This window comes from Gorilla gorilla, chromosome 15 (genome assembly GCF_029281585.2).
Source record: "Gorilla gorilla gorilla isolate KB3781 chromosome 15, NHGRI_mGorGor1-v2.1_pri, whole genome shotgun sequence".
NCBI classification, from domain to species: domain Eukaryota; kingdom Metazoa; phylum Chordata; class Mammalia; order Primates; family Hominidae; genus Gorilla; species Gorilla gorilla.
Genome location: NC_073239.2, coordinates 105,356,603 through 105,378,444, shown reverse-complemented (window position 1 = coordinate 105,378,444; position 21,842 = coordinate 105,356,603). Strand labels below are relative to the sequence as shown.

The 21,842-nt window shown below is 34.8% G+C and overlaps 1 protein-coding gene across 14 annotated transcripts in view; it reads right to left on the bottom strand.

Annotated features, from left to right (window-relative positions):
- Positions 1–664: 664 nt before the first annotated feature.
- SPATA7 (spermatogenesis associated 7) overlaps positions 665–21,842 on the bottom strand; it is a 48,416-nt gene continuing 27,238 nt past the window's right edge. For 6 of the 14 annotated variants that reach the window (XM_019010093.4, XM_019010098.3, XM_019010095.3 and 3 more), the window contains 7 exons: positions 12,411–12,883; positions 11,425–11,494; positions 9,666–9,781; positions 7,896–7,949; positions 5,909–5,986; positions 1,517–1,571; positions 665–1,282 (listed from right to left, as the gene is read on the bottom strand). In XM_019010093.4, coding sequence (XP_018865638.3) covers positions 698–1,282; positions 1,517–1,571; positions 5,909–5,986; positions 7,896–7,949; positions 9,666–9,781; positions 11,425–11,494; positions 12,411–12,883 — 1,431 coding nt within the window. In that variant the 3' untranslated portion in view covers positions 665–697. The remainder of the gene's footprint in view (positions 1,283–1,516; positions 1,572–5,908; positions 5,987–7,895; positions 7,950–9,665; positions 9,782–11,424; positions 11,495–12,410; positions 12,884–21,842) is intronic. The other 8 variants (XM_019010094.4, XM_019010096.3, XM_055361811.2 and 5 more) reach the window with 3 other exon arrangements.

The window sequence follows — 21,842 nt, the reverse complement described above, 5'->3', positions numbered from 1 at the left end:
GGGTAAAATATGTTCCTCTGAAAATATGGGTAAAATATGTTTTCCTCTGAAAAGTGATTTTAGAAATTGTGGCCAGCAGTTCCTCAGATGACCCCAGTGATTCCTGTGTTCTGGCATTCACACCCTTGTATATATTACCAACCCTTAAGTGTGGGCAAGACCTGTGACTTGCTTCTACCCAAAAGAACACGGTAAAGGTGATAGAAAGTCACTCCTGTGATTATGTTACATTATAGAAGACTCCATCTTGTTAGCAGAATCTCTCTGGTTTTCTTGATATCCTTAAAAAAGCAAGCAGCCATGTTATAATTTCCCTAAGGAAAGGGCCAAGTGGCAGAGAACTATAGGCAGCCTCTAGCCACTGGTCAGCAAGACAACGAAGCCCTCAAATCTATAACTGCAAGGAGGATAATTCTGCCAACAAGCCTCTAAATGAAAACATGGCCCCAGCCACTGCCTTGATTGTGGGGTAGCCTTGTGAGACCCAGGACAGAGGACCCAACTAAGCTGTGCCTACACTCCTGATCCACAAAACTGTGGGATAAATAATAAATGTGTGGCACGTTAGGCCGCTAGGTTTGTGGTAACTTATTATTGCAGCACAGAAAACCAATACAGAAATATTATACATACATTTTTAAAAAGGAAGAAAAGTAATATTGAGTTACTGGCCATTTGAGGTATTTATTAATAAAGATTAAACATCTAAAGGGCAGTCCTCAATGCTCATTTCCATGATTTTAAGAGTTGATAACTCCATGTCATGACTATTGTCGCCTTTGACACTGGAGAACTGAACAGATTGGGAGAGTGATGTGTTAAGACCACATAATCCATTTGAAATCTCAACCTTTTCAGGGTCACTATCACCTTCAATGACATTCACAGAAGTTTCCCGATCTGTTAAACTGTCTGAAATACTTGGACGATTTTCATCCAAAGTTGAAGGTTCAAGATTCGTTTCATCATTCACCTGTTGAATTATAACCCCTTCTGAATGCTTTGATTTATAAATAGGCATGAAAAATTCAGTTGGTGAAGAGAATATCTCGTTCTCATCCTTTGGTGCCGACAATAACATATCCAAAGCCTTTTGGTATTGTTGACGTTCCTGCTGAATTGTTACTTCACTTTCGTTTTTTAATTCATTTGGTTCTGAGTTCCCAGCCTTTTCAAAATCAAATACATTCAACATATCAACATCATTTTGCTTTACCGAGTTTTCCTCCGATGTGCAGCCTAAGTCTACTTTCAGGACATGCAGCAGGTGGCGCATTTTTTCCTAGGATTAAGAAAAGATGAGACTAATTACATTAATTGAGTCAAATTTTGACTGCAGTGCTGAAAATCTCACAGGATTAATACTTTTCCTTTCACTTCTCCCACCACCACCCTCAAAAAAGTTCGAGGGGAAAAAAAAGCACTTGCTTTTAATGTATTGTTTGAAGGTATGAAAAAACTGTAAAATTATTTTTACATTATAATTTTTCTAATGAAGTTATAAGGAAACACGAACCTCCTCCAAATGTCTATTTTGTTTTATATGTCGCTCGAACAGTCGTTCTAAAAACCTACAAATGATAAACAAAAATGTTAATGTCTGAAAATCAGAAAATCATCTAAATATAAACTAGCCACGTAACACTGAAACTACAAAGATTGAAAAATGTTTTCCAGATTTTTATTTTTCTCTGTAAAGCTGAAGACTAATCCTTTCCTGTTCTAAGTTCTTCCATTATGCATTTGCTTTACATTACATATTTCTGAAAGACTGTATGCTACTTTTATTTCTTTGAATAAAATTCTCCTTTTTCTCACCCCACCACCAAAAAGCTGTTTTTCTCTCACAGACATATGCAAACACCCAAAGCCTCTTTACCCCAATCTTTACACACACACACACACACACACACACACACACAAAGAAACCCTAAAGAAAAACCTCTTACAGAGATATTTTATAATCCTTCCTAAATTATAGTTTTAAAAATTCCTATATTAAAGTATAAAACACCGATGAACAAAATGGAAAAGGACACCAAAAAAAAAAAGGAAAAATATTCCAAATTCATGGATTGGAAGACTCAATATTGTTAAAATGTACACACCACCCAAAGCAATCTACAGAGTCAATGCAATCCCTATCAAAATACCAGTGACATTATTCACAGAAATAGAAAAAAAAATCCTAAAATGTATATGAAACCACAAAAGACCCAGAATAGCCAAAGCTATCCTAAGTAAAAAGAACAAAACTGGTGGAATCATGTTACCTGACTTCAAATTATACTACAGAGCTACAGTAACCAAAACAGCATGGTCAGGCATAAAAACAGACAGAGACCAATGGAACAGAATAGAGAACTCAGAAACAAATCCACATACCTACAGTGAACTCATTTTTGACAAAGTTGCCAAGAACATACATACACTGGGGAAAAGGCAGTCTCTTCATTAAATGGTAATGGGAAAACTGGATACCCATATGCAAAAGAATGAAACTAGACCCCTATCTCTCACCACATACAAAAATCAAATCAAAATAGATTAAAGGCTTAAATATAAGTTCTGAAACTATGGAACTACTAAATGAAAACATTGAGGGAAAATCTCTAGGACACTGGTCTGGCAAAGACTTCTTGAGTAATATCCCACAAGCACAGGTAACCAAAGCAAACATGGACAAATGGGATCACAAATTAAAAAGCTTCCACACAGCAAAGGATATAATCAACAAAGTGAAGAGACAATCCACAGAATGGGAGAAAATATTTGCAAACTACCCCTCTGACAAGGAATTAATAACCAGAATATATAAGGAGCTCAAACAACTATTTACTATTAGATTTATAGGGAAAAATCTAATAACCCAATCAAAAAATGGGCAAAAGATTTGAATAGACAATTCTCAAAAGACATATGAATTGTAGACAGGAATATGAAAAGGTGTTCCACACATCACTGATCATCAGAGGAATGCAAATCAAAACTACAATGAGATGTCATCTCACTCCAGTTAAAATGGCTTATATGCAAAAACAAGCAATAATAAATGCTGGTGAGGATGTGGAGAAAAGGGAATCCTTGCACACTGTTGGTAAGAATGTAAACTATTAGTTCAACCACTATGGAGAACAGTTTGGAGGTTCCTCAAAAAACTAGAAATTGAGCTACCATATGTTCCAGCAATCCCAAAAGGAAGTAAGTCAGGATATCGAAGAGATATCTGCACTCTTATGTTTGTTGTAGCACTGTTTATGACAGCTAAGATTTGGAAGAAACCTAAGTGTCCATTAACAAATGAATGGATTAAAAAAACGTAGTACATATACACCATGGAGTACTATTCAGCCATTAAAAAAGTGAGATCCTGTCATCTGCAACAATATGGACGGAACTGGAGATCATTATATTAAGTGAAATGAGCCTGGCACAGAAAGACAAACATTGCATGCTCCCACGTATTTGTGGGATCTAAAAATCAAAACAATTGAACTCATGGACATAGAGAGTAGAAGGATGGTTAACAGAGGCTGGGAAGGGTAGTAGAGGGCTGCAGGTTAAGTGGGGGTAGTTAATGGGTACAAAAACATAGAAAGAATGAATAAGACCATTTGACAGCACAATAGGGTGACTATAGTCAATAGTAACTTAATTGTACATTTAAAATAACTTAAAGAATGTAATCTGATCGTTTGTAACAAGGATAAATGCTTGAGAGGATGGATACCTCATTCTCCGTGACGTTCTTATTTCACAATGCTTGCCTGTATCAAAACATCTCATGTACCCCTTAAATATACATACCTACTGTGTACCTCACAAAATTTTAAAAAATAATAAAAAATTTAAAAACTCCCACTGATGGTAAATCCACATAATAATTTAAAAGTTATCACCTATTAATTTCCATTAAGTGCTACTGGGCTAGTCATAATAATCATTTTACCTCTAGTTCTGACCAATGTAGGGAGGGAAAGATAGTGTAAAAACCATTTTAAAGACGAGAAAGCCACATCTATAAGATGGTAATTTCCTCTCCCCTGAGGTCAAAAGCCTTTAGGAGAATTTAACCCAGATGTGTCTGGTTCCACAGAATTTCTTCATTCTAGAACACCATGCTCACCTCTCTATCACAGGAATGTATCAACAGTTTCTTAGAAAACAACTAATTTCCTTGGTTATCATTTGCTAGCATCAGTGAAGTTATGAACCAACCTCAGAGTTAGTAGTTCTGAATTATTTCACAATTTTTTTTAAAACCCAAGAAATCTGTATTCTACTTTTTACAACTATTGTTAACATTTTAGAATATTCACTACTAGGCATTTTTTCTATTCATTTGTATTTCTTTACCAACTTGTAATTAAACAATACATACTATTTGGGTATCTATCTTGTTTTTTCTTTTTTCTTTTTCTTTTTTTTTTTTTTCTGAGACAGAGTCTCACTCTGTCGCCCAAGATGGAGTGCGGTGGTGCAATCTCAGCTCACTGCAACCTCTGCCTTGTGGGGTTCAAGCGATTCTCCTGCCTCAGCCTCCTGAGTAGCTGGGACTACAGGCGCGCACCACCACGCCCAGCTAATTTTTGTATTTTTAGTAGAGATGGGGTTTCACCATATTGGCCAGGCTGGTGTTGAACTCCTGACCTTGTGATCTGCCCACCTTAGCCTCCCAAAGTGCTGGGATTACTGGTGTAAGCCACTGCGCCGAGCCCTATTTTGTTTTTTCTAATCAACGACATATATCTTTAACATCTTTCTATATCTGTAAATTCACTTCAACATCATTTTTAATCCCTAAACAGACCTCACATTTCATATATATTCCACAGTTTATTCAACCAAACATTTACCATTAAACATTTAGGTTGATTCTGGTTTTTGGTACGATTATAAAAATGCTGTAATAAACAGTCTTATAATCTTGAGAAAAACATAAAATTTTAAGCATAAATACATATGATTTTGTATGTGTACTTTTTTTCTTGTGGTGGCAAAAACTAACAAAACTTATCATCTTAACCATTTTTAAGTGCACGATTCAGCAGTGTTAAGTATATTCATATTGTGATACAGATTGCCAAAACTTTTCATTATGTATCCTGAAACTCTTTACCCATATTATGCAAATATTATTAACCAACTTTTTAAAATGAAAGAGGTCAACAGAATTAATGCCAAAAATCTTAGGTCTTTTTGATATGCCTTTTTATACCAATAATGAAAATGTTTGCTTTAATTTTTTAAAAAACTTGAGGTAGAGGATAGAAATAATTTATTAAAAATGTCTATGCTTGGCATATTATTATGACAGAGAAAGCAAGTAGTATACATAATAGGGTCCTAGGTTACATAACGTAAAGTAGAGCTCAGTGCTCAATGAATCTTAGATACATAAATGTTCAAGCTAAATTCAGGACACACAGTTTCCTTAAGCTATGCAATAGCTAATCTGGTTTTGCAAACTTTCCATTTAACTTACAGCGTGCAAACCTAGCTCTTAATTTGTTCTCATTTTACTAGATCTAATACTAATAATGGTTGCCCAAAAATGCTTGCTTTTGATTCTCATGACAATTTTAGGTAGTAAAATGGGATTATGGAGCTTTGCAAATAAGTGATAAAGATCTTCCTTCACTAGTCACTTATAACTCAAGGGATATAATATTAAAATGAATAAAAGCTCTATTCTTTAATTCTCCCAAGTGGTGAACTTCCCCTAGAGTATGAATTAAACATTCTTTACAACTTGCTATCAATTATAATAATACGTTTCCAAGAAAGCAATATATTTTTTCATTTCCTAATATGGGAAAATAACTTTAAAATTTTAACATCATATGAAGAAATATGAAGAATATTTAATGTACTCCTGAATTGCCATAACACAATTAAAAAAACTAACCTGTTTGAAAATAAACCAAGTTTCAAAATTTCATCTGTTACATCTTCAATGAAACTCAGATACAACAGTTCTTCTTCACTGTAAAAGGAAGGCAATATATAGCATAAAAATTATGCCTTACTTACTCTGAAAACTGTAAGAAACATTAGTACCTAATTAGAAATATCTATCTCTACCATTACCAATGTACTTCTATCTCATATTACTAAGGGGAATATTACAAAACAAACATGTCTACCTTCTCAAATTATGCAAGGATAAATATTTACTAAAGGTGATGACCTAATAGAGTAAGATTTCACAGATATCTGCAACATCCGTAGCAGTAAAAAACAAGCAGAATTAAACAACACAAAAAGAAAGCAACGAAGGACAAGGCGCAATCAAATGCAATCCACTGGGAACAAGCACTCCCGAGGAATGTTTTAAATTTCCTCTTGCTCCTGACCAGGTCCAGCAGCAGAGGTGCAAGTCCCTCTGCAAAGCATTTGCAAGAAGGAAGAGGAAAGTTGTCCAGAGAAGCAGGAGCTTCAACTAAGAAGTCCTCTCCTAGCCCTAGGCCAGCATCTTGTTTTAAGGTTGAGAAATTTACTAAGCAGAAAAATTTATTTTTTCTCTCAAAACGTTTGGAGACGAAAAATTCTCATAGGAAAATTTGTGAACATAAATCTTGTGGTAATTTTTAACTACTTGAACACACTTCTCTATTATAACTATATTTTAGTAGCTATTACAAGAAAATTAGGATATTATTGTACGTTTGATTTTAATTAGCTGAAATTAGTGAATTAATACCAAATGTAAGTAGCAAGTAACTAAATTACTGAATAAGCAAATATAAGGGAAGAGTTAATAAGCAAATCAAATAATAGATTTAAATGTTTAATAAAAAGTTACACTTTCAAACTGATTCACAGGGTCTTGCTTATTTAAAAACAGCATATTTGAAAATAAATAAAATTTTATAAATTATTTTCCCTAAAAAAAAGTTACTTAATTAAAACAACATTAAAATCTACAAATAAAATATCTGCAAAGAACTGCTGAGGTTAGAAACCTCTGGAAAGAGTATCCTGAACTATTGAAAGTCTGCATTTCTCTAAAACTCTTCTTTATTATTTTATTATTTTTACTTATAAAATAAGTAAGAATCATGGATAATGATTATTAAAAAGTATCAGGTAATACCTGGGGACAAATTTCTACTGGAGATAAAAATGACGTGACTGATAATTATTCCAGAAAGTTGTTATTATTTCTCAAATAAATTTGAGAAAATTATTCAGGTCATTTTCTCAAATTTAGTATGTATTATACGATTGATATCCCAAAGCTGGTTGTAAGAGAGATTAGCGTTCACAGATGAATGGATAAAGAAAATGTATATATACACCATGAAATACTATTCAGCCATAAAAACAAATAAAATCATGTCATTTGTGGCAACATGGATGGAACATGGATGGATGCTGGTGAAATAAGCCAGCAACAGAAAGTTAAACACCGCATGTTCTCACTCATATGTGGAAGCTAAAAACAGTTGATTTCATAGAAGTAGAAAGTAGAACAGAGGGTACTGGAGGCTGGGAAGGGCAGACGGGAATGAGGGACAAAGTGAGATTTGTTACAAGATAAAAACTATAGCTAGATAGGAGGAGTAAGTTCTAGTGTTCTATACCACTATAGGATGACTACCATGGTTAACAATAATACATAGTTTCAAATAGCTAGAAGAAGGATACTCAATGTTTCCAACACAAAGAAATGATAAAATGTTCGAGATGATGGATGTGCTAATTAAACTGTTCTAATCACTGTACAGTATATGTATCAAAATATCACTAGGTACTCCAAGAATATGTACATTTATTACTTGCCAGTTTTAAAAAAAGAGACTATTGTTCAATCCTGACTTATTTAATATGGTTTCTTTGATTCTTAATCCTTGATTCCACTATGCAAAACAAAGAGGTAAAAAAGATCTTACTCAGAGTAGATTTTACAAGTTGAAGGGGGCTTCAGGGAATACTGACACATTGCCCTAGAAAGAGGAAGTTAAAGTAGTTGAGCAAAACAGTGGTTGGCATACAATAAGTACTCAACAACATTGTATATTAGTACAGACTGAATAGCCCTTATCTTAGATGTTTGGAACCAGAAGTGTTTCAGAATTTGGATTTTGGAATATTTCCATTATATACTTAGTAGTTGAGCATCTCAATCCAAAAATCTGAAATCCAAAAATGCTCCAATGAGCATTTCCTTTGGGCATCATGTCGGATTTTGGAGTATTGTGAATTACAGATTTTCAAATTTGGGATGCTCAACCTGTAATTACATGTTTCAGCAATTTTTAAAGCACTCTCATACCCATATCTAATTTAACCTTCTAAACAACCCAGTCAGGCACGTTGGCTGTGTATTATTTTTCCCATTTACTGATGAGTTCACCAAGGGTCAGAAAGGCTAAGTAACTTTCCAAGGTTAATGTTAGTAAGCAGCAAAGACAGGTTTTTAAACTACTTTTCTAGGTATAAATTCACAATTCTTTTTAAAACTACACTATGGCACTTCTCTAGTATAAACAATGACAATTTGACTAAGGTTAATGTATAGATAATGCTGGATATAGACACATTATTATAAAAATATTTTTAAAGCTGGTCATCATGATAAATTTTGTTATTATTCAGTTATGTTACCAATAATTAATTTGAAGCTAAATTTTATTCAGGTATACTCAATTATACTATTCTACTTTACTTCTTTTAGAAAGTATTAGAAAAGATAAATATTCCTTTTCTTAAGTTATTCTTAATATTCAATGAAGACTGGCTCAAGAGCAATTATATTAATAAATAATAAGTTATATGTGTTGAAACACCAGAAATTTCAAAGAAAGGGTAGTTAATAATGAACTCTCCATGGCCTTAGCAGGTGAGATCTGCCTAGCAAAGGCCTGAGGGAGAAGCCAGAGCCTGAGGGGATTGTGTGTACTTCCCAGTGGTCTGCTACATAACACCTTATTCTTGCCCTCTTTTTAATCTCTACTCCTTGCTTTCTTCTACCCCATCCACCGGCATTTCATATCCACTCTCTGACACTGGAAATACATTTGACAACTGAAACTATGGAGGCATCTTTTAGGTTTTCTACTACCTGTTAATTAATGTATAATATTCCTTAATTACTCAACATGATGAGTAGTTTTTAAAGAGTGCCTCCATTGCAGTGAGCTCAGACCGCACCACTGCACTCCAGCCTGGACGACAGAGAGAGACTGTCTCATAAATAAATAAATAAATAAATAAATAAATAAATAAATAAATAGTGTCTTCATATAGCAAAGATTGGTCAAGCACTAGGATATGATGAATATTCAAAATCACAAATTATGACTCCTCAAATGGTAAAGCTCTTCAGTACTATTTGTGGCATGTAAACTGGTTAGCATCACTGCCAGAGGACTTGTCTTGGGGAAAATCATTTTTTTAATGAACAGTGATAATAAATAATACAAGTTGGTGTGGCTTTTTCCTTTACTAATGAATTAGCAAAATTAATTCATTTCAACTTTTACTAAGCACTTCAATTTGTAAAATTTCCTTGGTAAAACTAAAACTATTATTGAATTACATAACACCAAAATAGATTAGAGCATGCAATTAAATAGTACTTATGCGGCAAATACTATATGTCTGTTATACAAGAAGGCAATTAAAGACAGTTGAAATTATTTCTCCTGTGAACTGTTTACCTTGGTGAGGAATGCTGAAGAGCATCATCCTTAATCTCATCCCATGTTGAGTCATGCCCTTCTAAAGGTAAAGGAGCTATTTTTTCTTTGGCATCATATGTCACACAATTAGATGCCTGGGGATGCAATAAAAAAATCTTTATTTTTGCTTAAAAATACATTACGAAAGCAGAATATAACATAGCAAATTTTAAGTGAATGAACAGAGATATCCAGTAGATAAAAATTATACAGTACGACAAAGAATATTTTAGAATAATTTTTCTATCCGTCCAGCACTTTTTTCTTAAACTTAAAGATAAAATGACTTATTTCTTGTATTTTAATGAGTGGCATTTAAATGACATTAAGAAATTGCCACAAATAAACATATAAAGGGAAAAATGAAGCAAATTTTCAACTTTTAAGTAAGTTTGAGGGAACAAAATCTCATTATTCAGAAATTCAAATAGCTCATCTGTTTTAAATGCCAACATGTCAAATATGTAGAAGCAGTGGTAGCGCTGGCAGCATGAACAATAATATTAACAAACAAAAATAATGGCAGCTTACTTTTATAGACTCCTTACTACGCACCACAAACTGTGCCACACATTTACTCGCATCATTAGATTCAATCTTTATAATGACAATTTATGTATAGTGCTTTACAGTTTTAAAGGTGCTGTTAAAATGTGGATCTACTGCAGTTAATACTCTACTGGCTTCTTCAAGTCAAGTACTGATGGCACTGACTATGGAATATGGGGACACACATTTTCTTGCAGGATTGTAAATAAATATTTTTTCGTGTTTATGTAGTTATCTGCAGAGCTAACTCTTTCCAAAAATTTCAAGCTAGTAATAGCTATCATTTGTTAAGCCCTTACCAGGCTAGGCACTTTGCCTACATCATTTACTCCTCCTAATAATCCTGCAAGTTAAGTACAGTTTTTCTAGATGAGGAAATTCAGCTCTCAGAGGATAAGTGATTTGTCCTTGGGCCTTAAGTGGCAGGGCCCTATGTCAAACAGCGATTAATGGCTGAGATGGAAAACTACCACCTTCTACCCATTTTCAGAAGGGAAAAGGGAAGCTGAGTATGATTATATTTTATTCTATCTCTGGATCTGTGTTTGACATTTTAATAGACAAACCATTTTTATAAGCAACAAATTTAAGTCAGGACACAAGTGCAAGCCTGATACTCCAAAAATAAAACAATTTATCTCAAAATCAGACTCAAAGTTGCAATATTTTAAAAGAAATGATGCTAAGAATTCAAAATATAAACCCTGTAATAAACAGCTTTATGGTCTAGAAAAAGCAGAGGCAAACATAAGAGAATAACAGCTACTTATTCTTATAAAATGTATAATTTCCAATTATATAATATGTGGCAATTCTTTACAAAAAAAAAAAGGTATAAAAACTCAACTTCTGCACTACTCTGCTGGCTCCTCTAGTAATCCAGGTCTGCATCTTTGAAAACAATACTTAAGGTATTTTACTGATCCTTCCATCTGTCCAGCCAGCCAACCAATCATCTAGGAAAGATGTTAGTAACAAATGACTTCCCAGATTTGGCAGGATCCACCTGGCCATTCAGAGAGAGCTATAACCATTTGTAAATAGGCAGACCTTCTGTATACTGGCTATATCATGTATGATAAGTGCCACCAACAGATTATTCTTCACAGTCTAAATAGCTGTACATATTCTATTTACAGAAAAACATCTGTAATTCAAATGTAGCAATACCAAAAGATTTCATACTTATTACCTGCTTTATGTTCATTTCTGAATCTGTCATGTTCTTAGTCTCAGCTGTCCCCAACTCAGATTTAAAGCTGTAATAATTTAAAATAAATAATTGTTAATCCTTCAAAATATAAGCACTGTGGTAACAAGGTTTACTGGCTAGAAAAACTCAAAAAGAATGAGATCCACCTATTCTTATAAAATACATAATTTTGAATTATTTGATTTTATTTGATTAAATATCTGCAGACTCATCTGATATCACTGTACTTCTTATCTATATTCAAAGAAAAAATACTAATCTTAAATTGTTTTTACTTTCTAAAACAGCTAAAACCTACCGCCAGATAAATTGTTTATGTAATACTAGAAAAACAATCACAATCACAAATCTGCTAAATCTCAAAACTTGACAAGATTTGTTTTTTTCTTTAGTCATCTGGCAAACTTTTACTGAACATTCATCTTGTGCCAGGCACTACTGTATTTGAAAACATTATTGAGGCAAATTATACTTAATTTCCAGAAATTATCCCAATTTAAAATTATTCGTGGCAGTTGTTGCTATGAAGACTGGCCTGAATATCTGCAGGAAATGGAGCAGAGGGTTAGATGGATAAAGGGTTAGTTTCTTCCCCTCTATAGCCCATTGTTTCACCACTTTTAACATGAATCAATATGCATATTTCCACAAATGCTGTCTGATGACATATTTTAAGAATTCTCTGAAAGTATAATATTTAAAAACATACACAATTCTTGAACCACGCCTGAAATAATAAAATATGTAATTGATACGCATAAGGCGCTTGACCAGTTTAATAGCTATTTTTCAGCAATTACTCTGATAGTTCTAGTGATACACGGAAAAGTCACATTCATCTCATTCCAATCAAAAGGGCACTATCAGATCTTAAGGCTGGCAGCAGAAAACAAGGAATATTAATTCATTAATTTTCATTTAATTTCCTGAAGGATTTACTGTTGGTTGCTGATGTGTCATACCTTAATTCAGTCTGGGTTTCAGCTTCTATCCGTTGATCTGTAAAATCCTTTTTTCTTTTGGCAGGTGTATAATAGCGATACTGTGACAGGAAAGATTTTGCTTCTGTTTTTAAAGTGCGAGGAGTGAATGGCAATTGTTTGTTAGAAAAGAGTTCAGAATGTTTATCCAAAAGATCCCCACTGGATGCTTTCGAAATGACTAACTGAAACCGGTGGGAATTTGGGAATGTGCTTCTGGGCCTTCTGCCATACAGGGCTCCAGAGCCCAGTTTCCGGGGCCCGGAGGCTGCATAATCCACGCTGGACGGGGAGGAACTGGAGTTCTTCTCAGGACCATTTGTGATGACTTTATCGGATTTATGTAGACTTAGGTGTAGTCTCTCTGAAGAGGGTACTAGTGACCTTGCAAAGGATGAAAATCCATTCATTTCTTCTTTTAACATGTCATCCTCAATCTGCGGTTCGCCTGAGGGCTAAGAACATTCGACATGACAGTCATCAACTGCATTACGAATTCATGTAATTAGGGATTTTGAGATTATACATTAAAAAAAGATAGCCTCAAGGGTTTACAAAATTAACTGATATGTTCCTGAAGATGTTAATATTTTATTTGAAGTTCTAGTCAAGTATTTAAACTAAGATATTAACATTTAATTCCAAATATAAGTAGTAGAGCAATCAATTTCCTTTCTGAAACGAAAAAAAAGATGAATAACATATCTATACTTGGGATCTTAAACTTGCATATTAAGATCTGTTGGGAGATCTCAGTTTTATCTGAAAGCTTCCACACAAATTGTGAGCACCAATGCCCTTCTCAACCACTATTAGTGACATCATCCTCACTGTCCTGTCTTGTCATTATTGGAGAGTGCAGTGTAAGCCATCCCTTTGTGATGTTAAGCCTTTAAAGAAACGGAAAGGAACTTCTCCTCATAATGTATGGAGCCCTGATTTAGGTAATTGATAATTTAAATATAATTAATAAATATTTATTCCATAATAATTTCATATATATTTCTCAACTTCTTTTCATTGGGGTGGGGGTAATACTCTGAAAAGGGAGGCATTTTGACTTGCTCCATTTCTTTTTGGCTTTACTTTAGGAAAACCATTTCTACAGGTTATTTGTAAAGTCTAAAAACACAGATAGTATTTTATTGTTTTATAAACTGAAAATGTCTAAGAAGCTTTGCCTATGACTTCAGCCCTTACAGACACATCTGTATATCCTTTGCAAAACTCTGAGGCAATTTCATTAGGTAGAGGGGAAATTACATGGAGGTTACAGAAATTGAGGTTAAAAATCGCTAGGATTTAGCCAGTTTTATCTGTCTTATTACCTCACTGGGAGGAGTAACAAGGGGAAGATGGACAAGTTGAGTAAGGAAAAAGCCAAGTGCTTCCTGTATGCAAGGTACTGCTCTTGACATTGAATAGAAGAGGAATAATAAGAACTTCTATCACTGCTACTAATATGTATGGTGTGCTTACTATGTGCAAGGTACTGTACTAATTTTCATGTATAGCTCATTTAATCCTAACATCAACTTCTGAGAGGTAGTACAATTATTACCCTATTTTGTAGATAAAAACACTGCTCTGAGGTGCAGAGTCTCACAGATTTGAACAGAGGCAGAGCCCATGTTCTTTGCCACTTTATCATATTGTCTACTTAAAAACTTATTTGAAAATTATATGATTTTAGATTTTTTTTACAGCATAAAAAATTTTAAACTGATTTTAACTCTTTTTCCGGGAACAAATAAGTCAGCTAACCTAAAGTGCTGATTTATCAAAGCAAAAAAAATTGCAGATAACTGGACATTGTGACTACTAAAATATGTCAAATCACCTTTTCTTTCCAACTGTTTCATAACCTTATTCCAAATACAAGACAACATTACTCAAAGCAAGTAAGTATGCCGGCATTAAATTTTGAGTCACTAGGGTACTATTTGGTAAATGACTTCAAGATGTTAGTTTTTATAAGTAGTCCTAAATGATACCTACACTACAGCTTATGTACCAGAAGAGTTTAGCTCCCAAAGAAGAAATTTCTAAGTACAGTCTAAAAATACCCTATAGGGCAATTAATTAATAAGCACAGGAATTATTTACACTTAGAAGAACAGCACAAACTGAGATCAGAGGAAGGAGAAAGAAATGCATAAGGCATTATGATTGCCTGTAAAGAAATGTTATCAGTAATGGTTATTTAATAAACAAAATGAAACACTGAAGAAAGTCTTTTTAAAAGGTAGAAGTATATGTTAAGCTATCTCTCTGAAATGGGATGGAAAAATTGCTTCTGAACTTATTGAAAGCATGAAACTTTTCCCATTTTTGTATCTTATAATTTCTACCTTGTATCCTATTTTTTCTTTCCTTGGAAACCAGTAGACTACAGTATAAAATCCACTGTACCAATCTGCATCTTGTCTCCTTTAGCTATGAATATCATAAAACTTGGATAAAGATATTTGTGCAGAATATATGTAACACACTGGTAGAATCCCAGAACATGAACAGCAGATCACTGTAAAGTTCTGAAATCAGAAAAGCGTTCATCAATTATATGCCAATGGAGCAAAAAGTCTGGTGGTACCCTGAACACTCACTTTCTTATGTTATTCTTAGTTTATGAGGTTTGTTGTGCACTGTTTCTGTGATTTCAAGATTTATGTAAAGTAGTAACCATAACATAGTTTATATACTCATCATACTTTCATGTCAAGAATTTTACAATACAGAACTCAGTACTAAATCAATCTTTTTTAAGGATGTCAGAAGACATAACATACAATAATTTTCCAATTGTCAGATTTTTAAACACTTGAACAGTCAATTCAATTGTAGAATTGGATGGGTATAAATTATTTTAAAATCTAACATCTGTTTGCAAAAAAGTTTCAAATTATATTTTATAAAACAAATACAGCTCTTGATTTTCACTATTTTGTACTGCTTTTAAAAAGTTTCCCAGATTTTTTTTTTTTTTTAATCTTACTTTGTTGCCCAGGCTGGAGTGCAGTGGCCTGATCATGGCTCACTGCAGCCACGACCTCCTGGGCTCAATTAATCTGTCTGCCTCAGCCTCCTGAGTAGCTGGGACAACAGATACACACCATCATGCCTGGCTTTTTTTTTTTTCCTTGTATTTTTTTTTTTTTTTTTTTAGAGATGGGGTTTTGCCATGTTGTCCAGGCTGGTCTCAAACTCCTGGGCTCAAGTGATCTGTCTGCCTCAGTCTCTCAAAGTGTTGGGATCACAGGTGTGAGCCACCGCTCCCGCCTCTTTTCTAGATTTATTCAGAAATATAGCTCACACCCACATATTCACTTAATCTTAAAAGCACACAGTAAGTGCTACACCAGTGAAGCAAATGAGTAGTATGGGAGCACTGACTAAGTAGTGAATGACTCAGAGTTACAGGGTGAAGACTGGAAGGGCTTAGGAGGGTTCTGAGGGTGACAGCATGTGAGTCAGAGTATGGGAGAAGAAAAGTGGCAAGAGAATTGGGCAATTATCATAAAAGGTTTTTGATATATGACCTTTATAATGTATATAAAGGGCTAATAACATTCAGAGGTTAAAGCCAGCATTTTAACTATAGCAGCCTTTACAGTGAATACAAATTATAACCATAACAGGTGTCTGTTAATCACAACACCCATTCGATTATCAAAATATACTGCCCAAAATAAGGCTCTTAAGACAATCTGAGTGTATCTAAAATATTTATTATCAGGGCTTATCAAAAATGTAGGCAAAGTGCAAGTTACTATGAATTCTAAATGGAGTCAATAAAAATATAGATAAAATAATAAATTAACAACTTTATGGAGGCAAAAAGTTATATAAGGTTATAGTTGCTACTGGAAAAATGAAAACATCTAACATTTACAGAAATATATTAAAAATATATAATATGTAAATAATATATATTTTTACTTTATTATAAATATAATAGATATATAAAATACATTAAAAAGATATATTAAAATATATATTTGTATTTTCAAGAAACCCCATTCTTATCTCAAAATATAATTAGTAATTTATACTTATGCTGAATAATAGAAACAAATTTTAAATTTTCTGTTAAAAAGTACAATCACTAAAAATGAAAATACACCTGTGATTCAAATATTGAGGAACAGATTCCCAGATAACAAAGTATAATATACAGCAGATAACAGATTTATTCTAAAGGAAGCAGCTCTATTCCTGGTCTTTTTATCTACATAATAGCCCTGGGGCTCTCAATCATATTCAGTGCTTCCCCTGATGACTCCCAAGTCTATTTTCAGCCCAGACCTCTTTGCTGACACAGATGCTTATATCCAAGTGTCTATTAAATATACTAGATGTTCCAAAAGCATCTCAAATCAAACACAGCCAAACAATAAACTCTTATCTCTTATTACGTCCAGCCCCAAAGAAAACCTGCACCTCATCCTATTATATTTCTGTGAATGATATATTACTATTCTCCCAGTTGCCCAAGGCAGAAACAGGATTTTAACTCCTGCCTCTTGCTCTTCACATCATCCACTCAGTCACCAACTCCTGCAGGTTCTACTTTTTTTTTTTTTTTTTTGAGATGAAGTCTCGCTCTGTCGCCCAGGCTGGAGTGCAGTGGCACAATCTTGGCTCACCGCAACCCCACCTCCTGGACTCAAGCGATTCTTCTGCCTCAGCCTCCCGAGTAGCTAGGAGTACAGGTGCATGCCACCATGCCCAGCTAATTTTTGTATTTTTAGCAGAGACAGGGTTTCACCATATTGGCCAGGCTGGTCTCGAACTCCTGACCTTGTGATCCACCCGCCTCAGCCTCCCAAAGTGCTGGGATTACAGGCATGAGCCACCACACCTGGCCGAGATTCTACTTTCTAATTATCTCTTAAATGTATTCCTTATGCTCTCTCTGCTGTCATAGAATCATGTCTTAATTACTGCAACTGTCTCGTAACTGTCTTCCACTGTTGTCGGTGTAGTCTGTATAGTGTCAGTATGATGACATAACTTCCCAACTAAAAACTGGTCTATGGCTCCCAGCATTTCTCAAGGAAAAAAATCCAGACTCATTATTACGGCCTTGGTATTTGGTAAGCAGAGCAGTCAATCTGGCTTTTGCCCAGCAGTCCAGTTTTGTTTTAAACCACATCATGGGTGCTAGGGGCAGAAAACAAAGCTCTTAAGAGATCATGCTTGAGAATCTGGGATTCTCTCAATGTCTACTCCTCAACTAGATGACTTGCAAGGAAATTTCCCCATCCTGAACCCTGGCACTGAGTTGAAGGAGACTGCTGGCCTTCTAATACCAACTCTAACAAACTCAAAAAGGAGACAGTGGGGAAATCTAAACATTAGATATTTATTATTAAAGAACTGTTATTAATTAATTTTTTTTTTTTCAGACAGAGTTTCACTCTGTCACCAGGCTGGAGTGCAGTGGTGTGAACTCAGCTCATTGAGACCTCCCACCTCCTGGGTTCGATTCCCCTGCCTCAGCCTCCTGAGTAGCTGGGACTACAAGTGCGCACCACCACTCCTGGCTAATTTTTTTTTGTATTTTAGTAGAGACGAGGTTTCACCATGTTGGCCAGGATGGTCTTGATCTCCTGACCTCGTGATCCACCCACCTCGGCCTCCCAAAGTGCTGGGATTACAGGTGTGAGCCACCACACCCAGCCTGTTATTAATTTTTAAGGCATAATAGTATTGTTGTGGTTTTAAAAGTCTTTTAGATATATACTCAAATATTTATGGATAAAATTATATGGTGTCTGGGGTTTGCATCAAAACAACCTAGGAGAGTGAGTGGGCATATAGGTAAAATAACACTGGCTCTGAGCTGATTATTGCTACAACCTAAGTGATAGGAACATGTGGGCTTATTATACTATATTTTTGTAAATGCTAAGGTTTTCAAAATTTAAAAGTTCAAAAAATGAAACCACACATAAAAATAAAACAAACTTACTGTTTCAGCTGAGAGACAGAGATGGAAAGAACACAGCTCTCACCATTACAAGAAGAAAAAAGCTGAACGATCTGCACATTAATGATTTTTCTTGAACTAATGAGAGAACTGAGGTCACAGAGCAAACAACTAACCTGAAATATGGAGAAAGATAAGTATCCCAGCACTTGCTTACTTGGGAAAGATGCTATGGAATGCCACATAAATTGATAAGATTATGCTATAAATATTTGTTAATTTCCTAAAGACTGAGTGTGGACTAGTGATGTGCTCAGGTCTGTACTGGACCTGAGGACTTGGGGAGTTTGTACCTCTTGCAGGCTTTTCCTCCAGGAAACCTACTCGAAGCTTATAGGGAAGAGTAGAGAGAATCCCTTTCCCACCTTCTCTTGGTGTGGCTCGGGGAGAGAAACAGCAGTCACTGTGGAAAATCTTCCCAGACTTATTTTCCCATTCTCTTTTAAGGAACAAAAACCTTAATCTGCAGGGGAAAATATCCCTTCACTTTTGCCACATAACAGAATCACAGAAGTGACATCCTATCATCTTTGCCATATTCTACTGGGTAGAAGCAAGTTACAGGTCCTACCTGCACTGAAGAGGAGGGGATTGCTTAAGGGTGTGGGTCACTGTGGGGGTATTGTCTTCAAATTTTGTCTACCACATTGAGTCAAACAGAAGGTATGAAATAAGAAGCCAGAAATAAAAACATATTAAATGCCCCATTAAAAAGACAATGATTATCACAGCACTTTGGGAGGCCAAGGCGGGCAGATTACGAGGTCAGGAGATCGAGACCATCCCGGCTAACATGGTGGAACCCCGTCTCTACTAAAAATACAAAAAATTAGCCGGGCGCAGTGGCGGGTGCCTGTAGTCCCAGCTACTCGGAGGCTGAGGCAGGAGAATGGCGTGAACCTGGGAGGCAGAGCTTGCAGTGAGCCAAGATAGCGCCACTGCAGTCTGGTCTGGGTGAAAGAGCGAGACTCTGTCTCAAAAAAAAAAAGACAATGATTATCAGATTGAATAATCTGACCCACCAAATACCAACCTAAAACACTGAGATTGGCAAGTGACATTAAAAAAAAAAGAAGAAAACATTAAGATCAAAAAATGGAAAATGATATACCAAGTAAATACTAGTCAAAATAAAGCTAATTTAATTATATCACTATCAGAAAATATTAATAGGAAAAGCATTAAGGTAAAGAAATTCAAAGCACAGTGATAACAGGTTCAGTTCACCAAGAAACTACCTCCTTCAGGATTTTCTAAATCTGTATTCTGTATCTCTAATATCTCTAATGTAATAACATGCATTCAAAATACGTAAATCAAAAATTAATAGTACCACAAGGAGAAATAGCTAAATACATAAGTATGTGGAAGATTTCTCTCAATAACTGATAGATTAACCAGACAAAAATAATCAATATGATATAAAAGATTTGAACATCTGGAAAATACAAAGTTTAATGAATATACTATATACCAAATGCTACATGCAAAAACTACAGAATATATTTTATTTTCAAACATATAATGACAGGACATTTTTTAAAAATTGTCCACCTACTGGGACATAAAACAAGTGCTCAATAAATTTCAAGAAATGGATATAATATAGATGTTTCCTAATCACAATACAATTAGGCTAGAAATCTGTAACAAACAGATACTAAGGAAAAAGCAGATACAGAGATTAAGAAACAGTTCTAAATGACTTCTGGGTTAAATAAAAAAATCATAATGAAAATTGTAGGCCGGGCATGGTGGCTCACGCCTGTAATCCCAGCACTTTGGGAGGCTGAGGCAAGCAGATCACTTGAGGTCAGGAGTTAGAGACCAACCTGGCCAACATGGTGAAACTAGACTCTACTGAAAATACAAAAATTAGCTGGGCGTGGTGGCAGGCACCTGTAGTCTCAGCTACTTGGGAGGCTGAGGCACGAGAATTGCTTCAACCCAGGAGGCGGAGGTTGCAGTGAGCCGACATCACACTACTGCATGCCAGCCTGGGCAACAGAGCAAGACATTATCTCAAAAAACAAAACAAAAACAAACAAACAAACAAAAAGAAAATTGTAAAATACTTCGAATTGAAACATAATAAAAATACCACCTATCAAAACTTGTGGGATGCAGCTAAAGCTGTACTTGGTGGAAAATTTATAGCATTAAAAATGCTTACACTAGCAAAGAAGGCAGAGAATTAATAAATTAAATAAAATTAGAGATAGTACAGCAAAATAAACCCAGAGAAAGTCAAAGAGGGAAATAAAGATAAACGCAGATATTAACAAAACAAAACAAAATACAATAGAGAAGACTAACACAATAAAAAGTGTGTCCTTTAAAAAAACTGACTCAATCTCTGATAACAATGATGAAGAAGAATGAAGGCACAAATAAACTACCTTAGGAATAACAAGGGGAAATAATACATATTCAGAAGAGATTAAGAGAATAGTATGAACAATTCTCTGCCAAAAATTTACATAAAATGAACAACTTCCTACATAAATCTAACATTGAAATCATTCTATAATGACTTAAAAAATTGAATCAGTAGTCAAAAATCTTCTCATAAAAAATACTTTAGGCCTACACAATTTTAATGTTGAGTTCCACTGAATTTAAGGAACAAATAAACCAAATGTACACAAGCTAGAGTACAGAAAGAAGAAATAGTGCCCAGTTTATTTTATGAGGTTAGCATAACCAGACACAAGGAGTACAAAAAAAGAAAATGACAGGCCAGTATCAATAATGGACAGATGCCAAAATTCTAAACAAATATTAGTAACTAAATCTAGCAATGAATAAAAAAGGTAATGTACCATGAATAAGTTCTGTTTACAACAGGAATGCAAAGTTGGTTTAACATTAAAGTCAATTATTTGTAATTCATTACATTAACAGATTAAAAGAGGCTCAGCATAGTGGCTCATGCTTGTAATCCCAGCACTTTTTGGGAGGCTGAGGTGGGCAGATCACTTGAGGTCAGGAGTTTGAGACCAACCTGGCCAACATGGCGAGACCCCATCTCTACTGAAAATACAAAAATTAGCTGGAGTCATGGTGGGTGCCTGTAATCCTAGCTACTGGGGAGGCTGAGGGAGGAGAATTGTTTCAACCCAGGAAGTGGAGGTTGTAGTGAGCCAAGATCATGCCACTGCACTCCAGCCTGGGCAACAGAGTGAGACTATATATAAAAAAAAAAACCCACAGATTAAAAGAGAAAAATTATATCATAATATCATCATTCCAAGAGATGCAAAAAAGCATTTCATAAAATTAATATCCATTCAGGAGAAAGCGAAAAAAAAACTTCACAAACCAGGAATAGAACTTATTTAAACAGATGTTTGAAGGTATCACAAAAAACCTATAACTGGCGTCTGCAAACTATAACGTTCAGGCCAAATCTGACCCAATGT